This window comes from Limanda limanda, chromosome 7 (assembly GCF_963576545.1).
Source record: "Limanda limanda chromosome 7, fLimLim1.1, whole genome shotgun sequence".
Lineage (NCBI taxonomy): Eukaryota > Metazoa > Chordata > Actinopteri > Pleuronectiformes > Pleuronectidae > Limanda > Limanda limanda.
In genome coordinates this window covers 13,733,226-13,751,293 of record NC_083642.1, presented here as the reverse complement: position 1 = coordinate 13,751,293, position 18,068 = coordinate 13,733,226, and the positions used below count along the sequence as shown (strand labels likewise).

The following is an 18,068-nucleotide window of genomic DNA, read 5'->3' as shown; positions in this document are numbered from 1 at the left end:
AGTCAGTATCCATCATCCGGTGTCAGGTCTAACTACGTGCTGAGTGATACCTGATGTCCTCAGATGGACTACATTCACAGCCAGTCACATCTACATGATATGTCTGGGATAAAGAAAGACAGGGGGGCCATCACAATAGAAAACAGGAAAAGTCTTGAGTAGGTTTCATGTTTGCTCATAATGGAGCATGGCGACGGCAGGTGTAGGTTTTGAGGGGATCTATAAAAAAACCTCTTTGTTAGTCAGACGGCACAATAACTGTAACTAGCGTTTCAACCCATCTGCACCAGTCGTGATGGCCTCCAGACAAAACAGACCTACACACAGACACACACCCTCACATTCTCAGCTACACGCATCAACACCCGGGCCTTGACATTATCACAAACCAGCCCCACACCGTCTCCCAGCAAAAACAAGGCCTGAAACACAGGCGCACACACGTAAACACACAATGTCCAAACAGACGTGGCCTGCATGACCTGATTTACAGTGAAGTAAACGGTTTAAGCCGCACATCTCACTCCAACACCTTAACACCTGACAGGCCTCTCATAAATAAGACTGGCCAGAGACTCCCACATAATTTACACCTTGGCTATCTCCTAAGCTAACATGTAACAGGTATCCAATCCATATTTCAACAAGCAGGGCTCAACGGGCACTGGCAGAGATAGGCATGTCCGAAGTAAGTCCAGAAGATGGGGGCCAGGGCGGGGGGGGACTTCAAAAGATCCCGAAAGAAGCTTTGGACTTTGAGATGTGGTGTTGGCTCTCTCAGCCTGGAGTAATGTATGTGCATGTGTGCGTGTGGGAGAGTGCATGTGAATGACCCTGGCCTGGGGCGTAGCCTAGCCTAGCCACAGCCCGGCTCAGATCAAGGCCCACAGCCAGGAGTTCCACTTCTACGTCTGCCATAAATCGTCCCGCCTTTGTCTGTTCTCTCTTTCACTGGCTGAAACTTATCCTCTTCCATTAAGAGTGATGGATCAGCAGCTCTCAGGGCGGACGAGACTCTGGGGTTACAGGTCCTCGCAAAAGATTGTACTTTACACTGTGAATGTTGAAGACATAACATGCACCCACAAACGCCCCCATCACCAAACAGACATAACAAGACGTAAAATACATCTCCGGAGCGCGTTTGATGTTTGAACCATTTCATTACAGCTGATGTGTGTCTGAAGGTGTGTTGTGTATTTTTTTGAAAATCTGTACAGTTGCAGCCTAATGCTTTCTTATTGTCAGGTACTGTCCTTGGTTTGACAGCATCTGTGCTCCCTCTGGTGGCTGCTCTCTGCCATGATCGCTTTTACTCCCAGAGGTCTACCTATTATTTTTATATGTGTGTTTATTGGGTCCTAAACAATAATAATTCAAACTTTACCAGTTTGTGGCAGGCAAACATGTAATATCAAATAAACAATTAAAGCAACCAAAGGCTGCAATGATTTGTGTTTGCCATAATTGACATGGATTTTAAATGATAGGCTACTCCTAAAAAAGCAGGTATTATATCATTGTAAAGAGAATGACAGGTAAGAATGAAGACGAACTGATTGTTCTGCCAAAGCAGTTGGCGGTCGGGCTGATTTCCCACAGCGAGAGAAAGATAATTATTCGGCAGGAGATGTTACAAAACTTCTCTGCATGTTGCAACAACGACCTGAGACCTGCAGCTGTGTGTGGCATGTGTGTGTGTGGCTGGGTGTGTGTGGTTGGGTGTGTTGACTGTAAAGCTGTGTAACAGTAACACGTTGATATGCTTGGAAGTGTTCAAATTAGGGCCGTAGAGAAGACAAACAGCTTTAATATCAAAGCATGGTGTTTAACATGTCAACAATCCTTTAAATTTGAAGTATTCTGTCAAGAAAACAAAGTGGACCTTGACCACAACTGAGGCCTCTGCAAAAACGCCTCACATAAGATTTAGGGCAAAGTACAGGAAAATGCTTTAAACCCTCATATAGGCCGTGTGAATACAAATGCAAGGAGAACACACTCTTTCTAGTTTAATTCTCGAGCACAGGACGCATTAAGATGGTGGAGGCATATAAATATTCCTGATATAAATTGTATTTGAAGAAGTGCTGCTGCTGCTGCATCAGGCTGCAGCCGCAGGCCGGGCAGAGTGATGTTGCCCTCAGGTGGTGAGAGTGTAAAACAGCAGCGGTGGATGTGGAGTCCATCAACCGGCTGAAGGATTCACTAGTGATGCTTTCATCTGCTCTCTTGTATAGTGGCCCATTTGTGTTTGAATGAATTGTGTTTTTGATTTAGACCGTGTGTGTGTGCGTGTGTGTGTGCGTGTGTGTGTGCGTGTGTGTGTGCGTGTGTGTGTGCGTGTGTGTGTGTGTGTGTGTGCGTGTGTGTGTGTGCGTGTGCGTGTGTGGCTGCACATGCGCACTGGTCGGGTGAGCGGTGGCCTTTGTCTCGGAATGTTTGGCCTCGTGCGCCTGCGCATTTCTCCGCCGGACAGCAGAGGCACATAAAGCCTGGTAAATTGCACCAGGGCAATAAAATGGCAATAAAATGACAACAACAGTGCATTAATCCATCACCAGGGAGCGCTGGAGGTACTGTAAAGAGCTCTGACTGGAGCCGGGAATGATTTCTTGGGTTTATCTGCTCAGCGGCTGCAGAGCACATTCAGCATGGCAGGGGGCAGTGAGGAGCCGAGAGGAGCTGAGACTCCCCCTGCCAGTGGACTACAGGCCCATATTAATATCATGCAGGTATGACACAGTAATAAAAAGATGCAGCAGGTTAATATTGAATGTCCTGGCTTCTTTTAATTAGAAGAGAGCAAATAATAAAGTGAAGGAATATAGCTTTGAAGTAGCAGGGGGGTGGTTGATGGAAATCCCCATCTATCTGCCTGTTTTACCTCCGCTTTATTCTCAGCAGCAATTTCCAAGACATGTTCTCACAAGGAGGCAGAGCTCCTCTGCTGCAGCGGTGCGGCCCCTCTGGCGTGCAGCCCACCCCCCACTCCTGACGTCCCGTGGCTTCTGGAGAAAGAGGGCTTTATTCAGGAGCACCTGGATTTATGTGGGGGAACCAGAAGCAGCAGGTGATGGAAACTGCCGGCCCAGTAGGCTGGCTGTGGCCAGGGGGTTCTGGCAAAGTAGTAAGTGGGCCCAGTGGGTCACACTGTCATTTCCTGTTTCTCTAGCCTTTTACTCTCGTTTTACTGTTCTCCGATCCCGGCCTGCCTTCCTGCCAGAATCACTTCCTCCAATAGGAAACAGATGAGTAGCCCAGAGTCTGAGGTGGCCGGGCTTTGCCCTTCCCATCATCAAGGCAAGACATCTGACATACATTTTCACATAGTTTGGACTCAAACGTGCCTTTTAAAGAAGCAGTAATGCAGCCGCGCAAACAAAAACAATCAAAGATTGTATTCTGGGCCTGTTAACGTCTACACAAGACTTTCCTTTCCGATGCTGCCTCAAGGGGAAGGCATTCTCTTCAGGTTTCAACTTGGATTCTTAAGCACTGGTTACCTGGCTCACTGTACTGACAACGAGTCTTTGATATTTTTCGCCAGCGACTCAGTGTTTTCCTCTGCTGACATGACAGTAAATTTAAGAACACACACAGAATAACCTTTGAGCATGAGGCTGTGGTGTAAACACGTCGACCTCTCCCCAGATGAAAACCACTAGCCGGTTTGCCGTCAGCTATTCCACAGAAACGGCATTCTAAACTGAACCAGGTGTGTACATGCCACAGAGAAGAGGTCAAAAGTGGAAACACATGATCCACTCTTTCTTCTTCTTCATCTTCCACTCTTGTTCCTCTAATAACCACCGCCTGGTGTAAAAAGAAAGAAAAAGAAAGAAAGCTTAAAGTGGCCCATTAAACCATCTAGTAACGCTTATGTAATGTAATGTAGCTCAGGACATGGTGAACCCATTTAAAACCAGGTCAACCGGGGAGAAAGTTAGTTAGTTAGTTCACACACACACAACGATTTGCACCGTTATCCTTCTTTGGATTAAATGTAACTGAATAACTTGTCGACTCCAATTCCACACACATTTGTGTTGCATTGTTTAGTTAGTTACAAATGCAGTGTATTGGAGTTGAATAGTTAGATATTTAGATAGATAGATAGGTGGTTAGTTAGTGCAGCTATCTAACTATCTCCGATTTCTCTGCACTTATGATGCCTTGGTTTGAAACTGTTTAGTGGGTTAGGGTTGGTTAGTTAGTTAGTTATTAGTACAAATTCATACCTAACCCTGGCCTTAACCTAACCACATTTCACATCTTACTAACCAAAACCAGAAGCCTAGCAAGTAAGTTTTGCATCATTATGGCCAGGCTTTGGTCCCCATTAGGCATAGTAGTCCTGACAAGGTGTTTTTGCAGGAGAATGTCCTAAAGAGGCAATGAAAACGAGTACACACACACACAGACACACACTCATGGCTCATACATGATCACATATATTATCAGAAATATAAGCTGGGGACGCTTTAAAGTCTCTGAGAGGAATGTGTGTCTCTAACTTCCAGCTGTGTGGTGGATGGAAGCGGAAACCAGTCTTCAAACCAGTTCAGAGCTGGTATGTGTCCTGTGTGACCCTGTGTCAGGATTATTTGCTCTGAAGCCAACTAAGTATGTTAAATATGTTTGCAGCTTGGATAGTGTGGCTGTTTAAACGACAACACAGGTAAGCTGAGAGGATCAGGAGACAAATGGACAGTGAGGTACAGTGTTGGACAGACAGCGGACAGCAGGGGGACGGGCAGGGGGGGGTAGGAGGCCAGTAGGACGTGTCTATATGTGGTGGAAAGAAAAGTTTTTTTGGACTGCTCCACTTCCCAGATTCTCTCACGTTCACTGGACCCCCGCCACGCTGCTCAGCCCGGGTTTATTTCTGGCCCACAGTTGAGATGAGGGCCCTCGGTGTTTCGACGGTGAGCTGTTTGGATGAATTGGCTCGTGTGTGTTACAGATCCCTTAAGCAGAGCTGTGTATCACGTCTCCTCCACCCCTCAGAAGTATGACGCCCGGGACACGTTAAAGTCCAACAGGAGATTCAGCCGTGAATCAGTGCGAAGACCGTCCTCGTCCATTTCACCAAGTTTTATTACAAATGTGTTTACTGCTAATCAGCGTAATGGACTGGACTGTGAGCACTTGGATGTGTTTAACGTATATATCCTGTCGGGCTCAGCAGATGAAGCGGCCCTCACAAGGACGGTGGTTGTTATATTGAATTATAAAGACTATTCAAGAACCTGTCAAGCTCCCCTTTATCCTGCATGGAGCCCATCTATTGCTTCTTTTATGTGTTGGATTTGTTACGCAACACAGCTTTATAAAGTATTTATCAAGTCTTTATAAGCCATTAAAATCATAATCAGTCCAGGAGCCACCTCCGGCAGCAGACCGGCCCATGTTGTTGGAAGCTTTCTGCTCTGAGGCCTGGCCCGAGCTCTGCAGCATTTGAGCCAGACTTATTCCTTGTGGATCAGTTAATATGAACTTCAACATCTCCCACTGAAATAAATACCGCGACAGAAAATCCCTGGGATTTTACGGCCTCCTCTGAACTCTAATCCTTGATGGAAATAGAAGCGTACGATTGAATTGTAAGATCTGTGGAGTTCTACGGTGGACAGATGTGATTTTTTTCCCCCCCCTTCTTCTCAGCCAAAAGGAGTCTGTCACAGCTGGACTTTTCTCATTGGGTCATAAGCCTTGTGTGTTGGACCTCAAGCGTATAAAACTTCACCATTCATATACAGTGTAACATTAGCTAGTTTATGGCGCTGCATTATGTCCAGGCTGGCTGAGGCTGGGAGCAGAGGCAGGGGAATGCTGTGTTCAGCGCTGGGTCAGAGACTGTCAGGGCTCAGGGCAGGCAGAGAGCCAGGCTCGCTACGTGTCTGCCTTGAATGTTAGTGGATTAGCGCTCGCTACACATACGGCCAGACTGGGAAACTCAAGATGACTTTTAACGTGAAAGGCCGCCGATAAGTCGCCATCATAAATTCAGGGACACATGCTGCCTGTGCAGCAGCGTAGCAGCAAGGCGCGTTTCCTCCGGGAGGCCGGGGGGCTGAGGGGCCGTGTGATGGAGAATGGGGGAGCAGGTGGGCCCGGCGATGGCCGACCTTGCCTCCCGAGCCCACACAAGATATGATCAGAGTATACTAGCAGCTGCGGCCTTGCTCAACAGCACCCAAGGTATCACGTAGAGCAGGTCCATGGATGCAGTTCCCGCCTACAGACAACGGTGCTAGCCTCACTGTCACCCCACCCTCATTCACTGCAGAGCGTTCAATGCACACACGGTGTTTTAAACCCAAACCCTGCTGATTTTGCGTTTTTCCACCCCGAGAACAGCCAATTCGGTCACACAGTTTTTCTCCTAATTGCTCTGAGCGGGTAACTTGGGCTTGTCTAATGTGAATTTCCACATGGCAACGAGAGCTGCAGTTGTTGTGCTTAGACTCCGCAGCGACAGCCCTAATCACTATGTGTAATTTAGCAGCGGGGGACAGTGAGCTAATCTCGCAGGAGAGCATATACTCCCAATTTAAAATCAATCAAGATGCATTTGGATTTTTAGTACCTCCACTTGAGCTGTGCTGTAAATAAGAGCCGGGTTCGGAGCACATGATTGTTGTCTGCCTGCGTGGGGGGTCGTTTGAAACCCACTGATGGATTCACAGCACATTTCGCTTCAAAGTTTCACACACATTCTGACACTAATACGCCCCATTTTTCCTAATATTTTTTCCCGCTGCACTGCAAGTAATTAAATATAATTATGTCAGTGGGTGATTTCTAGCCATTTACTGAAGAGCTGACTGGAGAGCAATCATTAGCAGCAGCAAGGATTTAAACACTTGCAAGAAAAACAAGTGACACATGCTGGAACAGAAAAGTTATGGTGTTGGAATTTGTAATCCAATTATCTTATTTGAGTGAATAAAACCCTGTGCTGTGGTTTCCTATGATTTTCTGTCTCTAACCACCGAGGACTTACTTAATGCCTTCAGTCTTTTCTTTTTTTGCTTTCTCTCCGCAAATTAATTTATGGTCTAATTACAGGACAAGCCTCCAGATATGAAGGAACACAAATCACGAGTCCTTAGCAGATGGCAGCAAAACGGCACAGGATAATTGAAAATCTAGAAGTGGATCAATATTTAGAAGCCCAAGGTTACACGAAGTATGACACTACTATTAACATGGGAAAATGATGCATTGCATCCGCAGGCAAATTGGCCTCTGTTATTTGATGGTGAACGAGTGCAACAATTCCATGTAGTGCTGGATTCTCAATCACCAAGATAGCACACTAGCTCTAAACTACCACGGGTTAACTACACATGCATCCAGCGCGGGCTCGTCAAAAAGGCACAGTTGCAGTCATACTAACTAACGGCCATGTGCACACACTTGTGTAGCTTTGGCCCATGGTGTGTGGATCATTTCTGGAGGTCTCCTTTTCCGACAGAATGAACCATAAAGGCTCAGAGTCCCACTGTGCCACAGACTAGCCCCTGGCCCACCCCACCCTTCTCCTGCATTTACCTCTGGCCTGTTAAAAATGATATCAGCTCATGGAGGGCAAGCATTAGCATTTGCATTTTATTGGAAGCACAGAGATTTAGAGCAGAGGATATATCAGCTCTGAGCAGACAGAATTAGTTAACAATGCATTACCTGCCTTTTATGGCGGCTATAACTCTTTCCCCTGGTGGGGAGAGGAGATGGAGGGAGGAGTGGTGGTGGTGGAGGGGTGAAGAGGAAACACAGCCAGCAGAGTGTTGGCGGTGAGAGCCATGGTGCAGTAGAGAGAGAGCGAGAGAGAGAGAGAGAGAGAGAGAGAGAGAGAGAGAGAGAGAGAGAGAGAGAGAGAGAGAGAGAGAGAGAGAGAGAGAGAGAGAGAGAGAGAGAGAGAGAGAGGGAGAGAGAGAGAGGGAGAGAGGGGGGGCATTTAGCAAGAAGAAGCTTTGTCTATGGCGCTTTACTGCACATTAAGTGTGATAGCCACCCAAATTAGAGCATCACATCGCAATCACCTTCACACAGATCAGTGCCCTGCGCGGAGAGATGATGCACCAGTCATCACTGCAGACCTTTTCATCTGGTCCCAGCAAGGAGATGGAGACACAGCTGTTTGGCAGCTGTGTCTCCATGATCACAGCACGAGAAAGGCCACATCAAATTACACCGGCCCCTGTGATACTTGTGATTTACAGCAGTCCAGGAGATTTTTCACAGTTTTTCTGAAACCAAAGACGACGAACCTTTCCACCCCCCCACCCCCCACCCCCCCCCCCCTCACATATGAGGTAGTAGCGTGTACTGCACTCTGCTGTGTTGGTGTTATTTGTATGAGTGCACACTCTTAGTTGTTTGTTGTTTTTAGAGGTTTCCTTGAACAAGCTGTGTTACACTGATGAGGCCCGTTGTGGCAGCGCCTTCCCTGAGCACAGCTGCACAGTAGCTCCCCTGACACTCGTTCGCTGTAATGTGCTGCAAGAGACGACCCACCTCTGCTGTGGGCAATACCCACTGGAGCTCATTTGCTAGAGAAGTTGCTGGTATAGGATGAGTGTGTTTTGAAGTACGGGGAAGGCTGCTTTGAATAAATAAATAAATAACAGCACACTAAAACTAGTGAACAGACTGACCAAGGTAGAAAAAGAAAATGCAGCAGTGTTTGTTCCTCTGTTTGAAATCCTGCAAATGAAATAACAATATTTCAATGTTTGATTCAAAATGTCAAACAATGTCAAAAAAAGTATGAAAGCATCCAGAAAAGCTGAGACAACCCAACCAGGCACATATTGTTCCCTGTTGACCCTGGCTGACTCCACTCCAGTCCTTTTTAGCAAAAGTGGCTCCAATCTGATTGTCCTGATTTTTGTAGTTTGGCATGGATGAAGATTCACTCGACGCGTCTGTTGACCAGGCAGCAGACCTGCCTCTACATCTGTATTTGCCACACACACATCCCAGCCAGCGCTCCCATGAGCACCACTGTGGCTTTCCCAACCAAACCTTCTGGCCCGAGTTTGTCAGCAGACAGCTCCAGGCTCCATAAAACAGCCTGCTGCTCGCTCCCTTTGCCCAGCTTAATGGTCCCAGGGGCTGGAAATTTACTAGTGACCTTTGCATTCCATTTGGAGTGTAAAAGCCTTTTTGCTAGGAAAATTCCATCGCTTTAGACGTAGCCGAGCAGCACTTTGTGTGTGTGTGTGTGTGTGTGTGTGTGTGTGTGTGTGTCTGCGTTGGTCAGAGCGAGGGAGTCACTATAAAAGGCAACACGAAAGAAAAAGAGGGTGGTGAGAGAAGAGCAAGGATTAGAGTCAAGCTTCACTGGTAGTTTATTACGGATGTTGCAGTTGTCCCCCCCCCCCCCCCCAGTTGAGACACTACTCTTAGTCCACAGACATTTACTTTATTATAGCAAACACCTCAAATCTTTCATTAATAACAAATTTCCCATATTTATCGTGTGGTGGACAAATTGTGACAAAATGGACACTGCTCCTCACACATCAAAGTCCAGCTTTGATGGATATTACTTGATGGTGTACTTATACGCTCCTTGTTCATTATTCTTGGGTCAGTTTAAAATATTGGAAAATTGCTTTTCCTCACATATTGCAGTATTAAATAGTCTGTGTGTATTCTATTTGTCATCAAAGCTTTGTGATGCTTACACTGACCTTTTTAAATGACTGAATAATTAGTAGTGCAGTGCCTTAGTTAACCATACTGTGTGTGGTACCTCTATAAACTGCTTTAGAATACAAAATAAATCTATGTGAGTTTAAAAACTGCATCACATGAGTTTCCAGACCTAGAGGTGGCTTCAGCAGATGTGATCATTCAGTGGACATTACAAAAAAACACGCACTTCTGAAAAGAGTAACAATAGATGGATCAAACATTTTTTATTCTTGAGATCTAGTTATAATGAGCAACTTTAGGTGTTTGAACTGTGAATGACTTGCATAAAAACAGTTGACTTTTACACCGGTGTTATTTAACAGTGCCATCTGCTGGGGGACAGCAGCTGGTGCTCCTCTTCAACATGGAAAACAATTTAACGAGAAGTGCATTCAGGCAGGGCCGGCCCTGGCAATGTTGGCACCCAAGGCGAGATTTCAAATTGGCGCCCCCCAACATACATACGCAAACTGTCATGCATCCACAATAACGTTTGGACTGTATACAGATGCACACACAGGCAGACACAATTGTAAGCTATAAAAAACAATAAATTAAAAATAACAAAAAATAGAAAGAGTCTGAAATCAGCTGTACTGATAGCATATCATGTCATGTCGACAAAAATAAACATTAATGATGTCCACAATTGGGGTGATTCTTACCTCTATATTGTTCTTTCTTCTCCTCCTCTACTTTGAAGTGACAATGACATGTAAAAGTGCTTTCTGAATTGTGCACCTGATAATTTAATCTTTTTTTGATTCATCTTTGACTCTAACCGCAGTCTGTCACCGCAGCGTGTCTGTTCACACAGGGAGCCCATCCAGGAGGATGTTTTAGATGCTGGCTTGCCTGTCCACAGGGCCACGGATGGTGACATCAGCAAATGTCCCTACTATGCTGCCAAAATGAGTAGGTTTTTATACTTCTCTTTGTATGCATTATGCTGCTATGAGGAACTGTTGTGAGGTTGTTGTTGTCAAGGTTTGTTTTTCTCTTTTTGTGCATCCAGCAGCGTCGAGTGGAACGGCATATGCCAGTCAACTCGCCATGGCCGACCTCCGGCACCCAACAGGACAGGTTCTGTTTGTGACTTGGATTGCTGCTCTGGCTGGATTCGCTGCATGGTATCTGATGTGATCCCGCCTCCAGCCTGTCATTTTGCTGCTGAGAGAGGGAGAGAGGGAGAGGGAGGAGAAACATTGAAGGAAGGCGAATAAGGAGATTGAGACCATTTCATAGTTTAATACAAACATTCTTTAGGGGTCCAAGCTAATTCAATATTGCACTTAAAAACTGTGACTGGCTATACAGCTGACAATGATGCACCTATATACAATACACTGTTACACAAGTACAGTTCTTTTTTATAAATCCATTCTCACATTTCGTAATTCATACGTGGCCTCCAGAAAGTTGGTACATGTGCACAAGTGATAGGAATCCGAAGCTGTTTTTCAAGACATAGCACACCAACACTTTGACAAGTGCATGTTTTATTAAAACTATTTCAGATAATTGAATGTCTACTGATGCATGTTGAAATGATTTAATTCTTTGCTTTGGGTTTTTAAGCTATATTATGATGAAGGTGTAAACAGAGAAGTTTGAGAAGGAAATTTTCTTCTTCTAATATTAATGGTTTATCTAAATTCTTCTAATAGACCTGTAGTTTATCTACTTGACGGTTACTTACTGTATGTTCGAGGTAGTTCTTTTAACATCTCATTTGTTTTGAATACACAAGTATCCACCATCGCTACAACTGGGTACCCATCATCCATATGACTTTGACATAAGTTTTCTCCTGTTAGTACTTAATTATAATAACACGTTGGGCTGGCTCATCCCTGCGGCCCAGGTAGCGCATTTCTCCGCGCTGGTTCAGGGGTAAATGATGCTGGTCTTCACAGGTGACTGACTTACGCAAGCCTGTAGCCGCTCCCCACCCCCCACCTCAATTTAAATTAATTAAATATAAAAAAAGAAAAATTAAATTAAATTAAATGAATAAAAAAATGAAAAAAAAAAACCTGCGCGCACAATTCCTGCGCAATGGGCTTCTGCGCAGGATGTGCACCCGCAATTTTTAAATTTTTATTTTAATTATTTTATTTTTTATATTTAATTTGAAATAGTTTTAGTTCATTTTTGTTTTTAAATTTACATATTATTAGATATTGTGCAATGAATAGGTGGTTGAAGTCCTGCCAACATGACAGCCTGCCAAACTTACCCATGAGTTCGGACCCAGCTCCTGGTTCAGGGGTAAATGATGCTGGTCTTCACAGGTGACTGACCTACGCAAGCCTGTAGCCGCCCCCCACCCCCCACAGGAGATATGTGCTTGTGTGTGTGTGTGGCCACGGCGCTTCCCGGTTATTCCCGGCATTACGCTGCCGGTGCGAACATGAGCGAGGTAATGAGGCGGACCGCTTTTCGCAGCGCTTCTACCTCCGGTGCGGTGAGGATGATGGTTTGACGTTAATATATTGTTTTACATTGCATGTGTCACGTCATGATAATTCAGTCTCTTGTGCCGCCCTCTCGGCATTTTTCACCCTAGGCAACCGCCTATGTCGACTGTACCAGGAGCCGCCCCTGCATTCAGGAGAGTGAATACCTCCACCAAGGCCCAACACAACCACATTTAAATTCAATAAATCAGTATTTTTATTAGGGTTTGCACCAACTTTCACACACACATACATATCAGTCCCCTAAAGAAAGAGTAGAGAAATAAGAGGGACATTTTGAAAATGCTTTATCTTAATATTACAAAAAGTAAAAGTAAAATTTAAGATCCCCAACCAAATGTATTGGATTCTCGCCTGACCCATACTGCATCCTTCCACTAGATACCATGGTAATCAGTCAAGTAGTTTTTGTTTAATGTGGCTTACAAACAAGCAAACAGAAACTCCTTGGCAGAGCTCAAACACCTTAATTTGACAGGAACCATTTCAAACAGCTTCAGTCATATTTGCAACCTGAGGGTTTTTTTATTTTCCCCACCTGTTATTATGAAACATCAAATCGTTAAGCTAAGGTTTAGTGTGATTTATTTATTACTCGTTTCATGCAAAACAATATATTTCATCTCTGTGGTCTAGGTCTCAAGTTCCAGGCGCATCATAAAATAAAAGCCAACTGCCATTAACTTTAACACTGACATTTTTTATTAAAGAATACTACTGAACACATACTTTTAACATTTAATTCACATAAGAAATAGTCTACTTTAAAAAAAAAGAAGTGAGAGAAGTGAGGGTGTAAAAGGACAGTCATTTTTAATAAAGGAAAATATCAATAGAAATATTAGCTCAAGTGATTTAAGTTCTGTATGTCATCGGGAGAAGGTCACAACCTCCAGTCACAATGTCTAATATAGTTTCTTTTTTTAAATAAAAGGGGAAGAGGGGAAAAAAACAGCAATTGTCCCCTGTAGAAACTAAAACTTGGTCCTCAGAGTACATGTTTGAAAACATATCTACCTTTAAAAATTAAAATATATCAATATCCAGATGTGTATAAGAATTCAGCTCAATTTGCCAACGTCCCAGAAAAATATGAATACTTATAGCCAAACAAAACCAAGTTACTTGTCACAGATGAATCCATATTAAAGTACCCGATCAGAGACTGGTTTTAATGCTTCCAATCATGACAAAAATATTCAATGTAACTGTTTTACACAGTTACAAATAATAATCCATCAATGCGTGACTAACTATAGGGTTTTCAGTCAAAAACATCTTCATCTTTTAGCCACAAGGTGGCAGAGCTCAATGGCTGGTGTTAACGCTGGTTTAGTTCAATTGAGAGAAAGTGAAGATTGTCTAAAAATAGGTCTGGTTCAAATATAACACTTCTGTTAAAAGCAGGGGTTAAAAAAAATAAAAACAAAAATCAAATTACAAAACTCAGTAAAATCGTTTTATTGTCCTTTTCTTTGAATGGTGGTGGCATAAAGAAATTGAAAAAACAACACAACATTCATGTTAGAACTTGGATATCACAAGAGATAAAAACAATCAAATTACATTAAAAAAAAAGGTTTAACGAGGGTATCATCACTATATTATAAAGATATGAATTGGCCGGCGTCCTCAGTAAGTTTACAAACCGAATTGCTTATTTCCCAGCAGACAGAACAAACTGAGAAATCTACACGACATAAAAAGTTCTAAAAAAGGAAGTGATTATGCAGTGAAGAAAATGCTGCTGCGGTTGCTTCCTCAATATCAAATTCTAGGTTCTCATTAGCATTGGGTTGTTCAAAAGAAAACCGGCACACTGCTTACATTAGGGTGGGGTTTGTGTACCCACCTCAGGACAAGCTCAGTTTATGCAGCTTGTCCCAACCCTGGCTTCAAGACGATATTCTGAGTTTTAAAAGATGACCACCTGCACAAGTGGATGCAAAATATCTTTCCGACTTAAATCGTATCCTGTAAGCACTAAACGTGATAACACATGTAAAAAAAAAAAGAGGGTTAAAAATACAAAGACAGAACAGCGAAAACCCTCCCCAGTAGCATATGATCCATCCATCCATCCATGCCAGCTTCTCTTCCTGTCTGATGGACTCTTCTCAGCAGTCTGGGCCCATTGTGCTCTGTTGTTGGACATGGTAAAGAGGAAGGGTGGGAGGTTTGGTTGTGAAAAATGTCTGAATCAAGCTTGTCCCTGCAGTGGAGGAGGTCCCATTTCCTCCTGAGGTGATGCCCTCACGCAGTGACCGCGTCCTTCTCCTTCTTGTCACTGTCTTCATGCCAGGTGAGACGCTCCTCATAGAAGGCTATGACGATCTGTGGGCACTTGTGATTGGCCTCCTTGGCGAGCACAAGATCAGCCTCATCAGAGTCTTTCCTGCAAGAGATGAAGAGCAGCAAAATTGGATTAGAACCGGTATTAGCTGGCGCAGGGAGAAATAGTTTAACATACATTAAGAGCAACATTTCCAATAACAGCATATGTTAAACAGTGTGTATCACAAAAATACGTTAAGCAGCCCTGCATTAAGTCTGTTACATCGTCAAGTTCAGTGTTTTTGGTAGTTTAGTTTAGATTGTGAATACACCGACCTAAATCCGCATCGACCCTTTTGGCCCTGTTTGAATTACATTTTTGGAAAGATTTAGGTTAGGGTTGGCCTTGGTCTACTTCATACTGCACGCGTCTGTAATCGAGGAAAATACCTGGCTCGGATCAGGTTCCAACAGAAAAAACTGAATTATAATCAAGTTCAGGTTGGGCTGTTAGTTTTGTATTGGGCTTGGCCGGGTTCGGACAGAGAATTGCATCCTTAAACAGCACATTTTAATTAGCAGAGTTAAAAAAAAAAAATTTCATTTCCATTGAACAATTAGCTAATGTGTAATTAAAGAGCTTTGATGTGATGCTTACTGTTTGTAAATTAATGGGCAAGTAGGCCATTTGTGTTGCTAATGAGCAATTTGCCAGTCTCAATGTGGCACATTGAGATCTGCAGTTTCCAACAATGGTTTAATTACAGGTACCAGAGGTGTACACCCAGAAACCAAAGAGTTTTCAAACCAGTTTCACTGAACCTCAAAATGCTGTTTTAGTTTTCGCATAAGCATAAAGCCGGTTCAACATATTGTTTTTGGTATCTGACACATTTATTTACATTAGAAATAATAAACACCTACCACTTCATAAGGAACATTAGGTCCCCACAGGAGTCAGTTGCTCCAATGATCTTCTCAGGCTCAAGTCCTCTTTCAAAGCCACGAGCAACTAAAATGTCTTCCTATAAAAGACAAGAAAACCAGTTATGTAGTTCACACACACACACACACACACACACACACACTAAAAACACCCTATTCTTAACCCTGTAGACTCATTAGGTTTGCATGTAGTAGCAAATAAATGCAGTCATAATTCTTACAGAAAATGTCAACTTGTTGAAAATTAAGTAAATAATTATCTTTCAAAAAAGGAACAAAAACTGTAAATCTCTTATTTCAGAATTTTTTTTGTTAGATGTCATAATAACAGAGAAAACAAATATCTTAGAAAATGAATGAAAGCAGTTGAAATCGTTAAGTCAAACCCTTTCTCTTTTCAAAGATGAGACTACCCATCAACTGTTAATTAACATTCACACAATAACCTTTTAAATCAAGGGCTAAACTATAGTTTCTCTCAATAGTGGAAACTGCTCCGGAGTCCCCACTGTGCAGCACAAAGCTTGACCTCCTGTTAATCTCACACATGCAAATAACGATGTCCTGTAAACTGTAAATTTAGTTGGAATCAGAAAATATTTTCCAATATATTCCTCTCAAGTGGTCAGTTATTTACCACATCTATATTCATTTTAGATTCAAAACACAACACAGATCGAGGGTATCCCTTACCTCCTTTTTCTTTTTGGCTTTACTTCCACCTTCTTCGTCATCATCTGAGCTCCTCTTCTTCGATTCTTTGGTCCTTCCCAAGGGGCCCGCTGTGGATTTGCTGGACCCGCTGCTTGGTGTGGAGCTTCCACCACCAGCAGCAGCAGCAGCAGCAGCACCACCGCTGCTGCTACTGCTGCTGCTGCTGCTTTTCTTGTAGGTCTTCATGAATTCTGAAATAAGTTCTGGGCAATCCAGATTCTTCTCCGGCTCCCAGGTGTTGTGCTTCCTGAGGAAAATCCCAGTGCAGCAAGTCAATGCCTGTACAGTGAGACTTCTTAATCAACGGCACTGAGCAGAGATCGATAACCCATCATTATCAGAATTATTATCAAACTTCATCAATTGCGATATTCATTCAACATTGAAATGTATCTTGTAGCTTCTGTATCCTGTTTTTATTCTGGCTTATACAGCAGCATTGCAGTATTTTCTCAGCTTATGCTACAATTAATAATAAGTTATATATAATGTTGGCTAATCTCCTGATTACTATCATATTAAAGGATAAAATGGCAGAAGATTGTGTTACAATTCCTCACAGCTAAGGGTGATAAGTCAATATATTTTTGTTCTCTGTGTGTATCTCTATATAGAGATATAGATATGTTTTATTAAACCATGTGGTCCTAAATATCACATTTCCTCTGCAGTCCATCACAGTGTTGATGATGTTGCTTGTGAGCTGGCTGTTAGCATGGTGTTAACACAACACTTACTCTGAGTATCCTTTCCACTTCAAGAAGAACTCGACTCGGCCCTTCACCACCCTCCTGTCCAGCACCTTCTCCACAACATACTCTTCCTCATCGGAGGACGAGTCGTCGTCTTCGCGAGTCTTTTTGCCCATTGCGAGGTTTGTTGTTGTTGGCTGCACTAGGCTGCTGCAGGCCGAAGGTATTTACCCTGTGAGAGGAGAGATGAGAGAAAAGCTCACGATACAACGCATGTAGGCGGATACCCGGCGGATTTATTCCGGATAAACAACGCAAATTATGTTCGATAAAAAGTAGACACTTGTAGTTACAGCTCGGTGCGGTTTAACGTCAGCCATGTTTTGCTAAGCTACATCCTATTTCAACCACAGGCACCGTTTCATTGTCGTTTATCCAGCCTGATACATGCACGATGAAATGGAAACATGCTTCTGTAGCTAGGCCGATAAACCATTTCCTGTGACGATCATCTGACTTAAACCACTTACAGGTTACACAAACTTACCAGAAAACTAAGCATCAACTACACGCATCCACAAAAGATACGGTGTGTTGTTAGCTACGCGGCTAGCTAACCAGCTATCTTTGAAAGGCAACCTTGCTAGCGCTAGCCTGCAAGCTAACGCTACCATCGAGCTAACTGCGCTATCAAACACAAAACGTGCACGAAAATCCCCTCGCAGTGTCTCGGAGCTGCTCCGGTGCGTGAAGGACCTCTCACCCTGGGGATGTGTGGACCACCGGGTTCGGCAAGTTCTCCGAGAGCGATGTCGTGTGTCTGTTCGCGGGGACGTGTAGTCTGCGAGGCTAAAGCTGCGGCTAGCTTAGCATGTACCCTGCTGCTTCACGTAGGAGGAGGTGTAGTGCGCCTGTGTGTACGCAAAAAGCGCGGGTTTAAGGGGCACAATGAACGTACCCGCCCCTCGGTCAGCTGATCACACACACACATATACACACGGACACACACACACACACTGACACACACTTTACGCTTTAAACGCGACGATTACTCAATTATTTCAGTCTGGTTTCAAACATCATAATAATATATTTGCATTATGTACACGAAGCACAGATGTTTATTGTGAGGGAGTTTATGTTCTGCAGGTGAAATCCTCCCGGAAGTCAGACTCATCCACGATCGGTGATTTGTGTTTTTACATCTTGTTTTCAAACAGCGTCGTGCATCTTGTTAACACCGTTGAGTGTT

General features: G+C 43.7%; 1 protein-coding gene across 1 annotated transcript; it reads right to left on the bottom strand.

The window, feature by feature from the left end:
- Window positions 1-12,987: 12,987 nt before the first annotated feature.
- cbx5 (chromobox homolog 5 (HP1 alpha homolog, Drosophila)) lies at window positions 12,988-17,726 on the bottom strand. The gene is made up of 5 exons (XM_061074306.1): window positions 17,580-17,726; window positions 16,862-17,048; window positions 16,104-16,371; window positions 15,390-15,490; window positions 12,988-14,586 (listed from the first exon to the last, which is right to left on the bottom strand). Exons 2-5 carry the CDS (start codon window positions 16,990-16,992, stop codon window positions 14,445-14,447), a joined length of 642 nt encoding a protein of 213 aa, XP_060930289.1. The 5' UTR covers window positions 16,993-17,048; window positions 17,580-17,726; the 3' UTR covers window positions 12,988-14,444.
- Window positions 17,727-18,068: the final 342 nt, after the last annotated feature.

Excerpts from the sequence above, each read along its gene's own strand:
- cbx5 (XM_061074306.1), bottom strand. The coding sequence starts at position 16,992 with ATGGGCAAAAAGACTCGCGAAGACGACGACTCGTCCTCCGATGAGGAA. Across the intron at positions 15,491-16,103 it reads AAGCCAAAAAGAAAAAGGAG|GAAGACATTTTAGTTGCTCG; the intron begins GTAAGGGATACC and ends TGTCTTTTATAG. Across the intron at positions 14,587-15,389 it reads CTAATGTTCCTTATGAAGTG|GAAAGACTCTGATGAGGCTG; the intron begins GTAGGTGTTTAT and ends CATCTCTTGCAG.